At 41.0% G+C, this 20160-nt stretch overlaps 1 protein-coding gene across 1 annotated transcript in view; it reads left to right on the top strand.

Annotated features, from left to right (window-relative positions):
* Nucleotides 1-20160, top strand: part of ERG (ETS transcription factor ERG) — a 106708-nt gene that overhangs the window by 65471 nt on the left and 21077 nt on the right. The window contains exon 3 of the mRNA XM_049785396.1: nucleotides 1351-1502. Coding sequence (XP_049641353.1) covers nucleotides 1351-1502 — 152 coding nt within the window. The remainder of the gene's footprint in view (nucleotides 1-1350; nucleotides 1503-20160) is intronic.

The following is a 20160-nucleotide window of genomic DNA, read 5'->3' as shown; positions in this document are numbered from 1 at the left end:
TCCCTGTGTATTTGCCCCTCTCATTCCTATCCTTCTCTGCCCTGCATAGGAGCTTTCCAGGTATCTAAGCTTCCTATTTAAACATTTGATGCAAGCATTTCCTTCCATGCTTTGAAAGAGGCAGGACCTCTAGGATTAGCCTCTCTGATTTTTCCCAGGCCTCTTCCCAGCCTCAGTGCACAGGGCCCACTGGCTGTCTCTCGGGAAGAGGAGACAGCAATGCTTGCTCTTCCTGCACCACACTCACTCTTCCTGTTCATGTTTGCAGCCAGCATCACAGATGCAAGTTCTAACTCAGTCATTTCAGAAACGTTTGGGGGATTGGAAGTCAAGGGGTGGCTTGGCTTGGCTCTGCCTGTGCCTGCCTGGTGCTTGGAGTGAGTCAGGATTTACTATAGTCCACTCAGGCCACTGCAGCTTCAGACGGTAGGTTTGGGAGATGAGACAGTAAAGATTTATTTCTCATTCAATGTCCAACAGCCTTCATCAGTGCACATTTCTTGTCACCAATGTCCTCAATTTCTATCCGACCCTGCCCTCTCCTCTGCTTTCCTCTGTGGGTAGGCATTTTTCTTCTTCCTCTACTTCCTCTTCCTCCTCTTCCTCTTCCTCCTCCTCTTCCTCTTCCTCCTCCTCTTCCTTCTTCTTCTTCTTCTCCTTCTCCTTCTCCTTCTCCTTCTCCTTCTCCTTCTCCTTCTTCTTCTTCTTCTTCTTCTTCTTCTTCTTCTTCTTCTTCTTCTTCTTCTTCTTCTTCTTCTTCTTCTTCTTCTTCTTCTTCTTTTCTCTGTCTCTCTCTTCCTTTTTGTTCCTTTTAGAACCATGGTTTGTAATATTGTTATTGAAACTCAATCAAGAACAATTTTATAAATGTGGAAAAAAATTACCCAACTCTATTATGAATAACATTGCAACCTTGTAACAGTGATTAAATAAAGTAATCAATTAAAATAAAATGATTTATTTCTCGAAGATTGGGAGATTAGGAGCCAAGATTCAGGTGCCAGAAGGATAATGGATGGAGAAGGTATCTCCATCGACTGCTGATGGCCACCTTCTCCTTCCTTCACAGTGGGGCAGGAGATAGGGGTTCGATCCTGGAGGACCCCATCATGGCTCATCTAACCTGAATCCTCTCCCAGGGGCTTCATCCCCAACAGTGTCACATTGTGGGTCAGGGATTGACTGGAGGAGACACATTTTTTGGCCATAATACCATCATATTTGCTACCTATTCCCTCTCTCCTCCTTTCCCTCCAGCTGGGTTTCCTGGTTCTCTCTGAGCGGGACAAGAGAATGAGGTGGTGGCTTCCCAGGGTCTTGCTAACAATAGCTGTGTCTGCTTCCCCCCAGGAACTCCCCTGATGAATGCAACGTGGCCAAAGGCGGGAAGATGGTGGGTAGCCCGGACCCGGTGGGCATGAACTACGGCAGCTACATGGAGGACAAGCACATGGCACCCCCCAACATGACCACGAATGAACGCAGGGTGATCGTCCCCGCAGGTCAGATTCACAGCTCCTCCTCATCTTATGCCCTAGACATGCTTTTTTCCAAGCTCCCCACTCCGCACTGGCTGTCTCTCCCTGAGATGGTTTAGACACATGCTTTTCAGAGGAAGTAGGTCTGTCTGGATGAGATTTCACTGTGTGTGTGTGTGTGTGTGTGTGTGTGTGTGTGTGTATGTGTATGTGTGTATGTGCTAAGGAGAGAAGGAAACAGAAAGAGAGTGGATACACAGAGATAGAGGGAAAGAAAGAGGGAGAAAGAAAGGGAGGGAGGAATGGAAGGAGAGAAAGAAAGGCAGAGGGAAAGAAAAACAAATAAACAGAGATAGTGACAGAGAGAGACAGGACAGACAGAACATTTTTATTTAATTATATTTTTGGTTTTATTATTTTTTCTGGGGGTTGCGGAATTAGTCCCATATCCCTTACATCCTAGCATTTAACTCCTTGCTCTGTGGCTCTGTCTCAGAAATCATTCTTGGCAGTACTTTGGGGACTGAATGTGGTGTCAGGGATTCAAGCTAATAATGGTCACTTGAAGAGCAAATGCCTTCTCCCCTCTACTAGTTCCCTGGCACAGAAAAAGATCTCTCTAGGGAGAAATTTGCTCTGTCCAAGAGATTATTTGCTGCTAATTATGCTTTCTTTTGTAAAGAACTATTTATATTTTAAAATGTTTATTTAAATATTTAAATGTTTATAAATATTTATTTTACATAAAATATATATTTGAATAAATACATATTTGTTTATAAATATTATTTATAAACACACATATACATTTATATATTTATATATTAAAAACCCAAAAGTCAACTTTTGGGTCTTCCAAAAGGGTGAAAGCCCTTTATTGCTTAATCTTTAAAATGGCCAGTTTCAGCTCCTTCTGGCCTATAAAGCAGACCCAAGGGGCCATTGTCATTTTTTTGCCAAAGAAATCATTCTAAACACAACCCCAAGCAAGAGCCAGCAGGGGAGAAAAACTCAACATATTAGTTCAGCCAAATCAAGACAATAAGAAAATGACTTTGCGTTCCATGAAGATAGGTGTCCCCCAAACAATTAAAAATACCTCTCATCACTGTCCTAGATGACTCCAAGAGCCTCCTCCATCCAAGTGAGGTATGCAAGGGGTAAGCCAGAATCTCCCCCCCAAAAAATGAGGGAGAAGTTTCACTTCTAATCCCCAAATCCTGGAGACAGTGAAGCTTGGGGGTGTCCAACTTCTATTCTGAGTCCTGACAGGGAAGAGTTCTGCACAGCAGAAGTCACTCTGGCCACCTGCCTTCTCCATTCCCAGAACTGTGCTCCAGTTTTAGCCACTGCCCCCAAAAGCTCTCCGCATCTGTCATTACTCAGTGCCCCCACCTGCTCTCTCACAACCGATGTGTCTTATGGACTCAGAATCACACCTTGTCAGGCTCCTTAGAAATCTGTCCAGTCACACACCGAGATTCACATCCTACGTTGGCCTGGATACCTCACCCTGCTCTGCCTTATTATCATTTGCATTTGTTACCATAGGGAAGAATCATATATAGACATATGATGATCAGCTCATTGTTGGCCTCCATAGAATGTGAATCCCCCAAAGACTCTGGGCAGTGCCTGCTGAGTTGAGAGAACACCATGATGATAGAGACTGTCTAAAGTCTATCATTCCTGGGGACCAGTTGCCTCCTGGGTGGCCTGTAAAAGGACCAAATGCAGCTGACCCTGCCCTCACTCTTCTATTATCTTTGAGGGGCATCAGTGAAATGTGTGAATTAGGATGGCTCAGATTCCATCCATGGTCTAAGACCAGCCCTGATATCTATTCTTTTTGTTTGTTTACTTATTTTGTGGCCACACTCGACCTTGCTCAGGGGGAATTCCTGGCTCTACACTCAGGAATTTACTCTTGGAAGGTTCTGGGAACTATCTGGGATGCCAGGGATTGAACACAGGTCTGCCTTATGCAAGGTAAATGCTTTTCCTTCTGTGCTATCATCTCGTCCCCTCCCCTGTTACCTTTTCTATATATGATTACTTCCTGTCCAACTTGTACCACTTCCTAAATAAGAGAATCAGCATCAAACATCTCTCTGAGCCATGCCTGAGCATGGATTCTCTTTCTTCCCAGGATAATCTTTGCCTTTGAGCAAACGCAGCAAGTAGAATGGATGGACTTGAAGTAGGAAAGGGAGGGCTGTTCCAGGGAGGTCTTCTGGGTCTTAAGGCTGTGTAAGTTCGTTCAAGGCAGCAGTGGAGGGCAGGAAGACAGTGCAGATGTTAAGGCACTTTGACCCCTTTAATTGCATAGGGTCCCCCCAATCATTGCTAGGAGTAATTTCTGAACATCACTGGATGTGTCCTACTTAAAAAATATAGAAGGTAAAGGTAGAGACAAAGGTTCATGCCTATTTTATGAGGAAACCCTTGCATTTATTTTTTATTGGAAAGCAGCTGGTATTTATATGGAAAACGTCTATTGGTTTTGCTCAAAGCAATTGAGCTCAGTGTGGAGGCCTTTTGCTCAGTTTTCTGCTGAAGATCAGGGGGTATCTCTGCTGGGTGGGGACAACTGGAAAACTCCAGTATCTGAAATACCATTCAGGAGGACTCGGATGCAGATGGTTGGGAGTGAAGATGCTGAGCAGTGGTCCAAGTACTCATTGAAGGGCAGAGCTGGGCTGGAAATCCAAAGGACAGTCACCCAAACCTGACCCACTCTTGCCTTCCCCCATAAAAATATAATTACTTCAATTTAGGCAGGTTTGAGTTCCTTGAAATGAGAGTATCACAGAGCAAACTTCCAAGGTGATGTCTGCCTTGTTTCCTTATTCACTCACACACCAGAGTTACACAGATGAGGGACATTTATAAGCGGCCCCCACTGTCCTTCAAGCCAACATGCTTGGAAAGCAGGAGAAATAGTGACACAGGGAAGAAGCAAAGGTCCACTTTAATCAAGTTAGAGTAGGTGACTTCATTTCTGATCTCAAATAGGTGCTCATTAAATGTTGGCTAGCTGCATGGGTTGGCCCATATTTGGGTTTCATGTAAAGATTTCATACCCTGAAGAAACCTTCAGCTGTTCCGCCATTCTGTTGCTTCAGATCAAATCAGGCAGTTATTCGGTTAACCGTGTTTGTAAGAGAAGTAGTTGTGGCTGATTTTGTAAGTAGTGTGTCTTTCAGTTATTGGTTAACATTTGTGTATGTGTGCTCATACACAAATGCATGGAATGTGCACTTTCCCTCTCTCTCACATATAGACACAGCAGCTTTATTGCACAGTGTAGATATTTTTCCTGTGTGACTGTGAGATTGTAGGGCCGACCCTACTGGTTGCCAGGTCTATCCCCTTTATCTCTAAAACTCAGATCCAGATGATCCATTTGTCTGGGCCTTTTGGAATGAAAGTGTGCTACATTCATTGGTAGAATTTGTTGTGTACATGCATTCCTCATAGTTAGATGCATTGATTGTCATTTAAATATTCAAACCATGAAGAGAGCCACATGGAAAAGGCACATGAACAATTCTGAAGCATTGTCCCAGCAGTCAACTGAATGTCACTGATGGTGGGGCCCAGACCTAGACATACCCTGAGGCAGGATGGGCAGGAAATTAGGGGTGTAGCTTGAGAGGTGGGAAATAGGGCCCTGGGAGATATGTCCATTCTCAGATCAGATTCCTATACTAGCATCTCAATTTGTTGTGTGTTTTTTTTTTTTCTTAGCACCTTGCCTACTCTACTATGGCTCCAGCCCTGTCTGATATTTTGGGGGGTAGTGAAGCAGTAGACCAGCAAAGAGGGGGTTGTTAGGTATCTCTACAGCTGCTGCTTGTCCTTGGGGAGAAGCTACCATCTATGTTAACTTTGCAGTTAGCATGTTATTGGTGTCTGTTCTAAAGACTGATGTGACAGAAATGCTCTTGGAAAAAAAAAAAACAGTTTAAGATGATTTAAACTTATTCCAGACAAAAATTGACTCTATCTTCTGTATAATAGGCCATTTGCAACTGTCACTGTAAACTTACATCCTGCAAACCAGGTTTCTTTTTATGTTTTAATTTCCCCACAACAGACTCCTGTCATTCAGGCTGGACATACTGGGTCTGTGTGGCTCCAAACTAGTTCTCAGATTCAACATTTCTATTCTAAGTTACTGCAAATAGGTGACTTATTTTAGCCACTACCTGATTTTCCCCACTCATGCATATGCATGGGCCCAGAGTTTAGATTTTGGTGTTTTTGTTTTGTTTTGGGTTGATTTGGGAGGCTACAACTGGGGTGCTCAGGGCTGACTCCTAGCTCTGTACCATTTCAGTTGTGAAGTGTGTCCAAATGTCTCCAAGTCCCTCTCTAACTTAAGCAATCAAGAAATTTAACAGTGGTCTCCAATGCATTAGATATCACTTATTTGCACTGCCTCTATATTTTAGAATGGATTTGTAAAGCTTGCAACTATATATAAAGAGTAAGATAAACTCAATATAATTAGGTTTGAACCTATGTGTATTGGACTATGAATTGGAGTATAAACTATCAGAGTTTGTGAAAGCAGGAGCGAAGTCCACATACACACGTTCACATGCACACACACTCACACACATACTTTAAAAACGACAAATCTAGAAATCCTGCATAAAAAAATTGTTATTACTTGGTTCCAAGGTTGTTAGCAGACCGTGCAAAGATGGTGATGGGGCATGTCTTGATTCTATGATTTAACATCCAAGGATGAATGAAAACCAATAAGGAAAAGATGGCCCTGCTGTGATTGTGAGTTTATATACGAATGTGTTCATTGGTTTGTCTTTAGAAGGATGGGAGGGGGAAAAGAGGAGAAAAAAGAGAAAAACACTCAACTGTTGGATCACAGCACAACTGGGTAGCTCTTTCGTTCTGCCAAGATGGTGATTGCTCCTATGTTACACTTGTACTTTTTATCCATCCATCTGCCATCCCTCCATCCATCTGTGAAATATTTCGAAAGAATGTTTTTCCTGCCTTTATTCACTGGAATGGATAGAAGTCATCAATCCAGCTTTGATTATCCATCACCCAAACTCTATATATCTATTTGTCCATCTGTCTATCCATCCATCCATCCATCCATCCATCCCTGTATCTGCATATATGTTATTTATTATTAATTCAACTCTTGTTATCTATCAATCCATCTACACAACTCTCTTCATCTATTTATTCATGTATATATCTATCATCAATCCAGAAATCTGATAATCTGTATCTATTTTTATATCTATCTATCTATCTATCTATCTTCATCCATATAGCTTTGCTCATTCATCTATCTATCTATCCTTTCATTCATATATTATCTATCATTAATCCCGATCTCTGCTAATCTGTATCTATCCATCTATCTTCTATATATCCATCTATCTGTCTATTTTTGTTTATCTCCCTATCCTTTCATCCATGCACATATTTATCATTAATTCAGCTCTCTGTTCATCTGACAATACAACTTGGTTTATTCATCCACCAAACTGTAAGCCCATCTTCATAAATGCAACTCTCTCTATCCATATATCCCTATCTTTCATCTCTCTATACCCTTTCAATGTGCATATCTATATGCCCATGTCTACATCTACAATATGTGGGTGATTTCTCACACTGTAACTGGTCAAAGTGTCATTCAGTGAAATCAGTCTCAATAAAAGGGCGACAGGAAGTGCCACATAGTTAAATATCTCTCAGCTTAGTTTTGAGGCTGTCTGAATAATGTATATCAAAGACTCTCAAAGCCCTGAATGAGGCAGGAGGCTCATCTGGCAAAGCCATGACTGAAAATTGCACATTTATAAATTTTCTGTGGTTGAAGTGGCACTAAACCACATTAGCACCATGCAAAATTAGAACTTGAAGAGACTTTAGATAGATAGATTTTTATCTACCTAGCTAGATAAAAAACACCAAATGAATTTCACTTGTTTTTAAGAAACATGTGGTATATTGCTTTTAGAGTGGGTGAGTGAGCAAAATCAGGAAGGCTAGAAATAGCCAATAGTATTACACTGCTACTCAAATGCATTATAGTGATGTATCTATCACCTTATCATTGGGAAGGAACATTAAGTTGTATGTTGAGAATCTGTCACTGATTGGTACAGTGAAGTATATAAAGACCACATGACAAATATTCAAAGAAAAATCCCAACCATTACAGGTGCAAAATACAGTGTGAAAACCTGACTTCCAGATGTTTCCAATCCTGCCTCATTACACCGAATACAAAGAGCCATGATCCAGTATAGTGAATTCCCACGATGAGCTGGATCACTTAGGTCTAAAGAACTTTAGTTTCACAAAGTCCAGAGACTCTGAGTAGTCAGGGTCTGCCTGCCACTCAGGCAGGGGCTGTCTCTGGGCAGGACTGGTGATTTTGGGTGCTGGAAAATGTTTGAGTGATGTACTAACCAAGGGAACAGACAAAGAGGAAGACACAGTCTTCATCTATTCTGCTTACATGTTGCAAAATTCTGACCTAAATGCAAGAGCCTCTCAGACTTCAGCAGTGAAATATTTTGAAAGACTGTTTTTTCTGTCTTTCTTCCCTGAAATGGGTACCAAAGTGTGGCATCTCTCAAAAATGTCAGTGTGTGTTTGTTTTTGTTTTGGGGTCACACCTAGGAACAACTCAGGGATTATTCCTGCCTCTGTGCTAGGAATCACTCCTGGCAGACTCAGGGGACCCTGTGGGATGCTGGGGATTAAACCCAGGTTGGCTGAATGCAAGGCAAGTGCCCTACTTGCTATACTATCTCTCTGGTTCCGAATATCAGTGTTTCTGTTTCCAGAATCTACCTTGAGTACCAGCACCTGTATTAGATATTAGATATTACGTATTAGATACTCTCAGATATTAGATATTAGAACTCTCAGAGTTTCCATGTTGGTCTTGTACTGGGTGCTTCCTTCCTTCCTTCCCTTTCTTTTTTTCCTTCCTTACTTTCCTTTTTTCCTTCCTTTCTTCCTCTCTTCCTTCTGTCCTTCCTTCCTTCTTTCTCCTCTTTTCTCATTCTTTCTTTTTCTTTTCGCTCTATTCTTAACATTTCTTTCTTCTTTATTTATTACTCTCCCTTCTTTCCTTAATCGTCTCTTACCAACCAATCCTTCTCATATCACTCTTGGTTCTATTTCACATTATATATTCTATGATATGTTCATTTCCTTAAACATGGAGAAATTTTAATTCCATGAAGCAGTTGCTATATCTGTAAACCAAACTTCTGAGAAACATGGAGTCCAACCTTAGATCAAATAGATATTTGGAAATCAGTTCCAATGGGGTGGACAATGCTGGAAGACACTGCTCTTATGAAGGAAGAACTCAACTATTTGACCACAGATTTGGCTTGAGATGCTCCTCCCTGTTCAGCAACCAGAATGGTGTTCAGATTTCTGGAAGCCAAAATGAAGATTCACTTGGGGAAAACAAATCTGTATTTTAAGAAAGTTGTTTATAGGGAGGGCAGTGAGTTCCTGAAGCAGGTGAACTGGGATACCAGGTTAGGTCCATTGAGGCAGAAAATGTGGCCACCTAACAGTCCCTATTCGAGTAGCCCATTTCTTCAGCCTGAGTCTAGGGACATGGACTGTGAACTGAAAGATTATCTTAGAAACCAGTTCCATCAGGGCAGAGACTGCTCCTAGGATGGTTTACTCTATTGTAAAATGGTCTACTCTACCGAAAAGGCAGGATGTTGAGTTCTCTGAGACCACTTAGCTTTCAGAGTTCCTACGTAGACCTAAGATTGCTAAACTAGGCTTTGAAATGAGACACATTACTGGTGATCAAAGAGCACATGCTCCATCCAGGCCTGAAGGGCTGAGGTACTCTATTTAACTCTGATTGGAATTAGTCCTAAGTGTGTCTCTTCTATCCAATTGGAAGCATAGGGAGTTGACATGTCTTTTTCAGTTTCCAACCCCCTGATAATATAGTAAGCACTTGGCCTATGCGAGAGGTAAATAAAGTTGCATTTATTGAATTACTGATGACTAAAGTGGAATTGGTGGGAAACACAGAGCCACGGAGCTGCAGTTTCCAGAGTCTTCTTGATAACCTTAGTACAAGTCCATGTTATTCTTTAAGTAACAAACCTCTTTCACATGTGTATGTCTATGTAATTTCACAATGTAAATGTTGTATCTAGAGTAAGAGAGAGGAGGGAGGAACAAATACTTAATAGTTTTATAAGATGAGTAGTTGACACTAACTCTGCAGGTGTGAGTCTTAATTTTAGGATAGGCTTCATGTCTGTATGCTCACACACAGCCTCTCAGATGAATCACATACACACATTCTCTAAAGTGTGACCTTTTTTGGTCATAGAGTATCCAGATTGAATCAAGTCAAGATGAAGTCATGGAAGGTGGGTCTAGTAGAACAGCTCATGTCCCCAGACATGGGACAATTAGATACAGATACACAGAAAGAAGTTGATAGGAGAAGCCATGGGAAGATGAGGTACAGATTAGAGTGAAACCTCTACGAGCTATGGGGCGCTTGGGATAAGATCTCCATGGGAAACTAAAAGAGGAAGGAAGGAGTGTACCCAGAGCCTCAGAGGCGAGGGGCCTGGCATTGCCAACTTTTGATTTCAGAATTCCAGCCTCTGGAACAGTGAATCATTGCATTTATGATGCTTTGTGTTGCTCTCTTTATGATACTGGACTTCCACAAAAGCAGATAGATACCTCAAGCATGAAACTTGGGAGATAGAATATACAGAAACTTAAATGAGGGAGCTAAGAGGAGGGTCAGGGGTACCAACATTTAAAAGGAGGTCAAGAAGGAAAATCCAGGCAAGGATAAAGGGCTTTTTAATGGGGCTTGTCATCCCATTTCTAGAACACAATGAGCATCTAGTGTTGTGGGATCATGTAGGGAGAGTGACAAGGACTAGTGAAGAAAAATATAATTAAAAATCTGAACTAGGTGAACCAGAAGAGTCAGGAATGCCTCCATTCAGAGAAATACTTCAGCTTGTCATTATGTCAAAAAGAGACCAACTCATGCCATATATTTTACCTCTTCCATGTAAGCTTTTCAGGATTCCTGTAGGCAAACATCCACCAGAGAAGACTCTTCAGCCCCTGATGACAACAGCAAAATGAACGAAACAACAAAAACAGGAAGAAACTATTTTTTAGAACAAGATTTGGTTGACATGATTGTACCTTGAAGCTGTACTAGAGTATGAGTTTGGAGTTATAAAGTGATTTAAAACAAATGCACACATATGAAACAAATATGAACAAATAAATAAGAGATTGTGGAGAAGCAAAAATACTTTTGAAGAAGAAAGACATAGATGGTCTGGAATCTCACATACTCAGATGAAAACCATATTTTAAAAGCCCAGTAGAAAGATTAAAATGTTCACTTGAGTTTTCAACAAGAATATAAAAAACAGACTTGATTTTGTTTCTCCGAGGACAACCTCTTGACTAAGAGATGACAAAAAAAGTCAACAGTTTGCAAAGAATCTGGATAAGATCCAATGTAGAGTCTACTGAAAGTTCAAGATGAGAGAAAATAAAGAGGGTGAAAAAGGTGAAGTCTTTAAAGAGCCATTTATTAGATTTCCTTCCTCCAAGAAACTGATGAACATGTTTTTCCTTTGCTTTCCAAGGGCAGGAAGCAATGAGTGGCCAGAGCAGAGCAAATAATCTCCCCTGATTGATAATAGAGGGAAAGATTGAAGAACACCAAAGACAACCAGCTAAGTAAGGAACAGAAATGGACAATTGGAAAATAGTGAAGCTATTAAAGAGTAGGTTTTGTGGCACAGTAGGAGAGAGACTAACCAGATGTAGATCAGAGGGGAGGCCAGAATGTCCTTTGTTGGACTCTAAGACTCTGTTCTTTCTTAGCCACAGACCTATGTCATAGTTCAATAGAGTTTTCCATGCAGTAGCCTATTAAACTCAACACTTTTCCAATGTCCAGGGTTTTCCTGAGTTCTCATGAATTAGATTGGAAAGATACTCCTGATCTAGTTGTATATTGCTTATAGAGAAATTGAAGCCAATGGCAGGCATAATGATAGGGAAAAAAACAGAAGAAACAAAACTGAAAAAATATTAAGAGATGACTTAGAGAAGGAGAGAGAATACAGCAGGCAAAACAAGTGCCTTGCATATGGCAGATCTCCATTCAATCTCAACTACCACCTATGGTCACCCAAACACCATCATGAAGGAACCTTTGAGCACAGCCAGGTGTGACCCAAAACCCAGCAAACAAGCAAGCTAGCAAAAGGCATTGAAGATCATGGAGAAAATTTTAAAAGTTTCTGTTGTGAACACAATGAATGTTACATGCTCTGTACCATTTTCAGGGATTTAATGGCAATAGATTTAGCAGAGAATTTAATAAATGCCCGTCTCTAGCAATAAATCCAAATCAGAGACTCAACAACACTGAAAACTTGAGATCTAAAGTACAACAGTCAACTTTGAAATGCGCATGTCAAGGCAGTAATGTATGTATGTGCATGTGCACACATGTGTATGCAGTGAGTGGACACACAGAAGAGGGAGCTTAAAACACTAGTGGAGGGAGGGTGACACTGGTGGTGGGATTTGCATTAAAATATTGTCTACCTAAAACCCACTATCAATAACTTTTTAAATCAAGATTCTTTATTTAAATCAAAACATTTTTTAAAGAATGCACCCTATAGCATAGATTTGAAATAATGGCTTATAAGGAGAAATAGATAAATCTCTTCCCTGAGAATTTTATTTTCCTTTCTTGCCATCTAACAGACAAGTGAAATTAAAAATATCACATTGGGGGGGCGGCCAGAGCGATGGCACAGCAGTAGGGCATTTGCCTTGCACATGGCTGACCCAGGACAGACCTTGGTTTGGTCCCCAGCATCCCATATGGTCCCTGAAGCCAGGAGCGATTTCTGAGCGTATAGCCAGGATAACCCCTGAGCATCACTGGGTGTAGCTCAAGAACAAAAATAATCATATTTTTGACCATTTTTTGTTTAACGGTTATTTGTATAAATTAACATCCAACCATTAGGGAAGGTGCATTCCTTCTAAGGACCCAGGACATGACATCAGTTGGTCCTGTATTTGCCAGAGGTAATAAAAAGAAAAAAAAAGAAAACAATAACTAGTAAAAAAAAATAATACTTAATTTTTATTTTGGTCACTGAACAAGGAACTCGGTTTGTGCCCAGATTCCATAAAATTAGCCATCAGTTCTTCACAGATTAGACCCAAATCCCATGTATTCATTCAAAATGAAAGGGTCGAATGAAGACCCGGTGCTTGAAATTTAGCATTGTTTTGTGAGGAAGTGAAACTAAAATTCAAATTCAACATGCTCTCTCTCATGCCAGCTTCATAAATGGAAAGTCATACTCCAGGAAGAGGTGGAATGTTGAATATTACATTTGCAGACTTCTAAGGGCCTTGGGCTGCAAGTGTAAAAGCTCTCTCAGGCCTGGATATATGAAGTCTTTTAGGATGATGGTGGTGCTTGCAGGCAGGCTTGATGGGGGTTGGTCAAGGCTTCTTAAATAACCAGAGATGGTTTTTATGTCTAGAAATTAATCTTGTACCTGACGTTGTTCAGGGGAAATGACATTTGAGGCTTCTGTGATCTTGAGTGTGGCCTTGTTTATTTTTCTTCACCCTTATAGAGACTTTTGAAACCATATAACCTGAGATATTTTGTATGAGGAAACTTTTTTTTCACGCATGAAGTCTTTTGTTTCATGAAGATGTGTGTCTTCAACAATGCAATATTTCTTTTCTGATTTTAAAATATACTGAATTCTTTCTTAGTGCCCGTGGAAATCTAGTAGGTTTGAATTCAGGTCTAGGGAGGGATTAAAAAATATGTTAACCCTGGGGACAGAGTGATAGCCTTGCATGTGGCCTACCTGGGTTTGATCTCCAGAATCCCTTTGGGTCCCCCAAGCCTGCCAGGAGTAATTTCTGAGGGAAAAACTAGGAGTAATAGCTAAGTGCCACTGGGTTTGGCCAAAAACAAAAACAAAAATGTTGACCCTTTTGACCAGCCACCATCTACCCCTCCTAACACTCTCTCTCTCTCTCTCTCTCTCTCTCTCTCTCTCTCTCTCTCTATATATATATATATATATATATATTATGTTAAATAATGCAACTCCAGACTACTTGTTTTACTCACTTTAATTCCAGTTTATTGAAATTGATGGAATGTTATAAAAAAAATTTGACTATGAACCAGGTAGTCAAAGAAATACGTAAGATTTTTCAGAGACCTGATGAGTTCTTTCTTTTTCCTTTCCCTGTGTACTGGTGTGTGTGTGTATGTGTGTGTGTGTGTGTGTGTGTGTGTGTGTGTTGGGGGCATCTGGTCCATTTTGAGGCCTGTGAAATATGAAATGATGATACAAATGCTTTCCCAACCATTGGACTGGAGATTGCAAACAACTTATCTCCAGTAATTTCTGATTCCCCTGACAGGGGCAGCTCCATCTGCTTCTTAAAATCAAGTAATAAATCAGACTTTGGAGTTTGAAGGAAGAAGCTGCCTATGAGAATAGATTGTTGGTTTCTTTTTAGCAGCGTTGGCAAAGCAAACCCCAGTGTAAAGCTTCTGCTCCTTTTGTGCATTGTGTTGTTGTCCACAAAGTGCTTTCCCATACATTATCTCATTTACTTCTCCATTCTCCTAATGTGTCACTTAATTACCCACCGAAAAAGTAAACACATTCCAGAGAGGTTAGCATTTACATCTTAGAAAAATGATTTCAGTAGTAAACATTCAGGCGCTAAAAAAAAAAAAAAAAGCTTTTATTTTGGGTGCTGGCTTTGATGTCATTGAAGACATTTCTGGGATTCTTTAGGCATTATTAAGGCCTCTGACATTCCCAGATCATAAAGTTTGACCTGTAAAGTAATTCCAAGTGTGAATAATTCCAATTCTGTAAGATATTCCAAGCTCTCAAGGGCCAGAGCGATAGCAATGCAGGAAAGTTGCTTGCCTTGCATGCAGTTAGCCTAGGTTTGATCCCTGACATCCAATATGGTCCCCTGAGCACTGCCAGGAGTTGATTTCTGAGAGCAGAGTCAGGAGTGACCCCTGAGCATTTCTGGGTAGAACCAAAAACCACCCAACAAAATATTCCAAGCTGGAGCTAGAGCCATAGCACAGTGGGGAAGGCATTTACCTTGCATGCAACTGACTTTAGTTAGATCTCTGGCATCCCATGTGGTCTTCCAAGCCTGCCAAGAATGATATCTGAGTGCAGAGCCAGGAGTAACCCCCAAGCACTGCAAGGTATAGCCCAGAAATCAAACAAAAAACATTTCAAGATCTGCTGCTTCCAGGGAGATGAAAGACCCAACCTTCATCTCTCTGGTATGTGGTACCAAGTTCCTTCAAACCTCTCTATGGTGTTCCATTGAATTCCTTTCTTCTCTCCACACATCACATTTTTCTTGCCCCTGTAACTCTGGGGTCAGGCCATTCCCTACACTAATGGCCTTCTCCACTTCTATTCCTTCTCCTGTCCAACTGCCCTTCACACTTGCTGCTCATGACAACCTTTGTTGGTTCAGGCTGTCCCTAAATCCGGTGGTTCCAGCAGTATGATTTCCTTCTGCTTAGTGTATTGTGTTTTCAGGGCTTCCCTGGAGAAATTGTCAAAGCAGAGAACCCTCACGTGGCAGGGTTCCTCTCTAGGGAAGTGTCTGCTCAAACCCAGTCACTCTGAACCTTGTTTTGAGAAGAGGAAACCCAGGCTCAGCCATACCTCTGCCTAGATGGACCCTGCAGCCTCTCACACCTCCGCTCAGGCCATGCACCCTGATGGGCAAACTTGGTTTCCTTTTCCCCTCTCCCCTTTTGCTGCAGGGGTTCCTGGTGCATCTCACAGGTTGGGAAGGACAGATTTCTTATTCTCTTGAGTTCTTGATTTCCTTTGTGATGAGCTCATAGGGTGGAAGGTTGGAGATCAACTCCCCAAAAGATTCAGGGAACTGTTGAAGCTTTAGTTGTTTTAAAGAAGTCATTTTCATTATCCAGCTGTGTAAAATAAAAATAAAATTAAGAGTTTATATCCTGGAGCCAAAGTGATACAGTAGGAAGGGCATTTGTCTTGCATGAGACAGACCTGGCTTTAATCTCTGCATCCCATACGGTCTCATGAACACTGCTCAGGAGTAATTACTGAGCATTGCTGGGTATGGCTCAAAAATTAAAAAATAAGATAAAATTTTATATCCCTAAAAGGAATTTTAAAAGTTTTAAAAGATATATGAAAAAGATAGTGACCAGAGAGATTGGACAGGAGGAAGGCACTTAGCTTACATATGGCTGTCCCGGTTCCACACCCGGCACTATCCCTAGCACCACATCTCAAAGCCTTAACACCATCAGGTGCCATTCCTGAGTGAGGAGCCAGGGAAAGGCCCTGAGCCCAGTCAAGTGCTCAAAATATACAGAAAAAAATATATATGTTGTATTGATACATTTTAAGTAAACAAACAATATTTAAAAATAACATGCCTTAAATATTTACTTTTCAGACATATCTTATGTAGTTTTTGAATTTTAATGTGGTATATAAATACACAAATATTTATGAATATATGTAATTTCCTTAGACTCTTCTATAAGAACTTATTTTGATTTTGAAAGGTAAGAGAGAATACCTTTTTTAAAATAATTTTTAATTCAATTATTAGGGGTTTATTGTCAAAATAACTTATATAGTGCCTGGGGATGAATACTCTGCCTCGTCTGCAGATAATCCAGGTTCTGTTTCTAGCACCATACCCTTGAAGCCTGTAAGGAGTGGATCCGTGAGCACAGAGCCAGGAATAAGTCCTGAGCAAAGATGGGTGTGGCCCCCAAACCCAACCAAAAAAAAAAAAAAACCCCACAAAATTTTAAGTTATAGTCCAGTTGAAAAAAGAAACCTAAAGGTCTTTATTGCCTTTTCTGAAATTAGCACTCACATTACCTCATGATGTGTGTCATGAGCTCTTATTAACTGTCAAGATATCAGCATTTTTATGGGAATGTTTTTATTTATTTCTTTTAAAATAAACTAAAACGGAAGTGTGCGTGACCTTCCAAACTACCTCTTCTGCATGGACTTTTTTTTTTTTTTTTTGCAATGATTCTGGAGTCCCATGAAACTGAGGCAGACAGACAGGCAGACAGCAAGAGGCCCAGTTCCTCTTTGTGACTCGAAATAGGATTCTGTACTAATGTTTTCAGGCTTGTTGATTGGACTTACTTTAAATATTTTCTTCATATCAACAAATCTACTAAGCAGGGTGATCTTTCGTTTCCAGATGTCTCTGGAACATTCCTCAATGTACTACCGTGGCTCATCATCTTTCTGTTGGACATTTAGGGTGTTTCCAATGCTTGGCTTTTATAAACAACACTACAAAGAACATCCTTGAAAATAAATCATTACGCACATCCTCTTTTATTTCCTTGGGATAAATCTCTAGAAGTGGAATTTTTAGTTCAGAGACGATGCACAGTATTCGTTTAAGAATGTGGAAAGCCATCACCATATAATCAAGCAACACTTGTTCCTACCATTGGCATGAGAGAGGTGCCCACCCCCAGCCTAAGGAAGAGGCAGAGGGAAATAAGAATGATTCTGTGTCGGTCCTGGAATTGGGACCTGGAGTCTTGTGGGATGCAGTGAAGGCAGAGGAGGAATCACTGTGACAGTGATAGTTGGGAGATAAAGTTATATGATGCCTCTTCGGTAACAATTCTGCAAAGTACAGTGTCTAAAAGGAAAAAATGGGGGTGCAGAGAGAGAGAGAGGGAGAGAAGAAAATGAGGCAGAGGAAGGCAGAGGAGAGGACAGGAGGGAAACTGGGGACATTGATGGCAGGAAATGTGCGCTGGTGAAGGGTGTGGGACATTGTATGACTGAAACTCAATCATGAACATCTTTGTAACTGTGCATCATGGTGATTCAATCAAAGGATTTATTTGCTAAAAATTATATACAAAGAAAAGGAGGGTCTGGCTTAAATTCTTAGCTCCAGTGACTACCCAGCCTGGACCTTGACAGACCACCCCACTCTCAGTGTCCGTCTCAGTGTCTCAGTGTCAGGCCAGTGTCCCAGCAATGCCACTTTGGAATTCTTCCAGCTGGCCAGCACCACCCTGATATACGGGTTTTCAAGAGCTCTGTGGGAAGTTCAAATTCCATTCACAAGAAAGGGGGTAGGAAGGAGGATAGCCTGTCTGCTTTTCTTTCTTTTCTTCTCCTTTCTTCTCTCCTTTCCTTTCCTTTCTTCTCCTTCCCTTCTCTCCTTTCCCTTCCCTTCCCTTCCCTTCCCTTCCCTTCCCTTCCCTTCCCTTCCCTTCCCTTCCCTTCTTGCCTTGCCTTCCTCCCCCTTCTCTCCACTCCTCTCCTTTCTTCTACCCTCCCTTCCCCTCCTTTCCCTCCCCTCCCCTTCTCCTCTCCCCCTCCTATCCTCTTCTTTTCCTTCCTTTCCCCTCCTCTCCTCTCCCTTCCTCTTTTTCTTTTCCTTTCCTTTTCCTTTCCTTTTTTCTTTCTTTTCCTCCTTCCTCTCTCACCCTCCTTTCTTCTCTTTTTTACCTTTCTTTCTTTCTTTCTTTCTTTCTTTCTTTCTTTCTTTCTTTCTTTCTTTCTTTCTTTCTTTCTTTCTTTCTTTCTTTCTTTCTTTCTTTCTTTCTTTCTTTCTTTCTTTCTTTCTTTCTTTCGTGCTCATTCCCTCCTCTTCCTTCTTTTTCTTTTTTCTTTCTCTTCTTTCTTTTTTTCTTTCTTCCTTTCTTTTCCTTTCTTCATCTCACTGGGTTTGGATGCCAGGATCTGCTGAACGAAATAAGCATCCATGTGGTTGAGATAAGGGATATTTCTGTCTTCCCAAGGAATTTCATGTCCTAAGACCCAGGTGATTTTTCATGTGTGCACAAGATAAGATACACACTGATATTTCTTCCGTGAACTCGGGGCTACCCCATCATGCTGAAATCAATGGACTTGGATTCATTTTTAAAATGCCAAGTGCCCACAGCAAATCAGTTAGCATTTATGTTATCCTTCAAAACACAAAGGCAGTGATATGACTGCTAGAGAGAAGTAAAAGTATTCAAATATGTAGAGGGTTGAGATATATATATATATATGTATATATACACACATATTTCAGAATGGTTGTTACTTTTGAGAGGGCAGGGGCCACATATAGGATGGGGGACAAAGTCTATTTGGCTTGAAATAATTTTCTTCTATTAAAAAAGATATGAAGAAGGAGCCAGAGAGTAAGATATTGGCCTTCACACAGCCAACCTAAGTTCCATCTTTAGCACATCTCCTAAAACCCACCATGAGTGATCCCTGAGTAAAGAGCCAGGAAGAAGTGGCCCTAATACAAAAATCAAAAAAATATGAGGCACAAAGGAAGGGCAGAGAGGAAGAGAAAAGTATGGAAGAGTATATAGAAGAAAATATGTTGAATGGATGATTGGTTGGTTGGATGGATGGATGGATGGATGGATGGATGGATGGATGGATGGATGGATGGATGGATGGATGGATGAATGGATGGATGGATGGATGGATGGATGGATGGATGAATGGATGGATGGATGGATGGATGGATGGATGGATGGATGGTTAGATGGATGGATGGATGGATGGATGGATGAATGGATGGATGGAAGAAAGGATGGGAGCATGGAAAAATGGAAAGGGAAGAGAGGATAGAAAAGATATAAAGAAGAAAACATAGAAGAAAGAAGAGAAGGAAGGGAGAAAGGTTACAGGTAAAGAAGAAAAGGAAGGAGAGCATGATAAGAAAGATGGAAGACTGGAAGGGAGAAGGAAGAAATGAAGGAAGATGACAGAATGTTGGACAGAGAAGGAAGGGAATTTGGACTTCATGCAAAGGACTGGCTGGTGTTTCCGTTGGCTACTACCATCCTCCCCAAGGAGTTCCCCAGCTCCTGTGTAAGAGCCCCCTTGGGTGACAGCAGAGCATGAAGGCACCACCTGCATCCTGTGAGGTGTTTGTCTCTACAGCTGTGTTGTGGGGAAGTGCCCCGACTCCCACAGGTTCTACTGAGTTGCATCCCCAAGTTCTCTGCTGAAATAGCTTTAACAGAGCACTCTCTCTCGACCAGTGAGCCCAGAGGGGGAATGGGGCTTAGCACTCCATTATATTTTATTTTCTATCATGTGGTTAGTCATTTTTACATCAAGTTATTTGTGGTGTGTGTGGTTTGTATGTAGCATCTACCTGAGTGCTGAACCCTTACTCTCATATCAAGAAAGTTTTGCAGGCAAAGGATCTGTTTCTGCGTATCTGTTGGATTTTTATTTATTTATTTATTTATTTATTTATTTATTTATTTATTTATTTGGGGACCATACCTGATGGTACTCAGGGGTTACTCCTGGCTCTGCCTTCATAAATCATTCTTGACAGGCTAGGGAGACTGAATGGGATGTTGAAGATTGAACCAGCCTTATCCACTGTGCACACCTGAGCACTATCAGGTGTGCCATCAAAAACAAATACAAAAATAAAAATAATAAATAAAATCTAAACAAAGTTTCCTGGAGAAAAACAGAAAGGTGAGCTTTGAACAATAGTTTTTCTTGGGGGG

This window comes from Suncus etruscus, chromosome 13, assembly GCF_024139225.1.
Source record: "Suncus etruscus isolate mSunEtr1 chromosome 13, mSunEtr1.pri.cur, whole genome shotgun sequence".
Classification (NCBI taxonomy): Eukaryota; Metazoa; Chordata; class Mammalia; order Eulipotyphla; family Soricidae; genus Suncus; species Suncus etruscus.
This window is presented reverse-complemented; position numbering and strand designations above follow the sequence as displayed.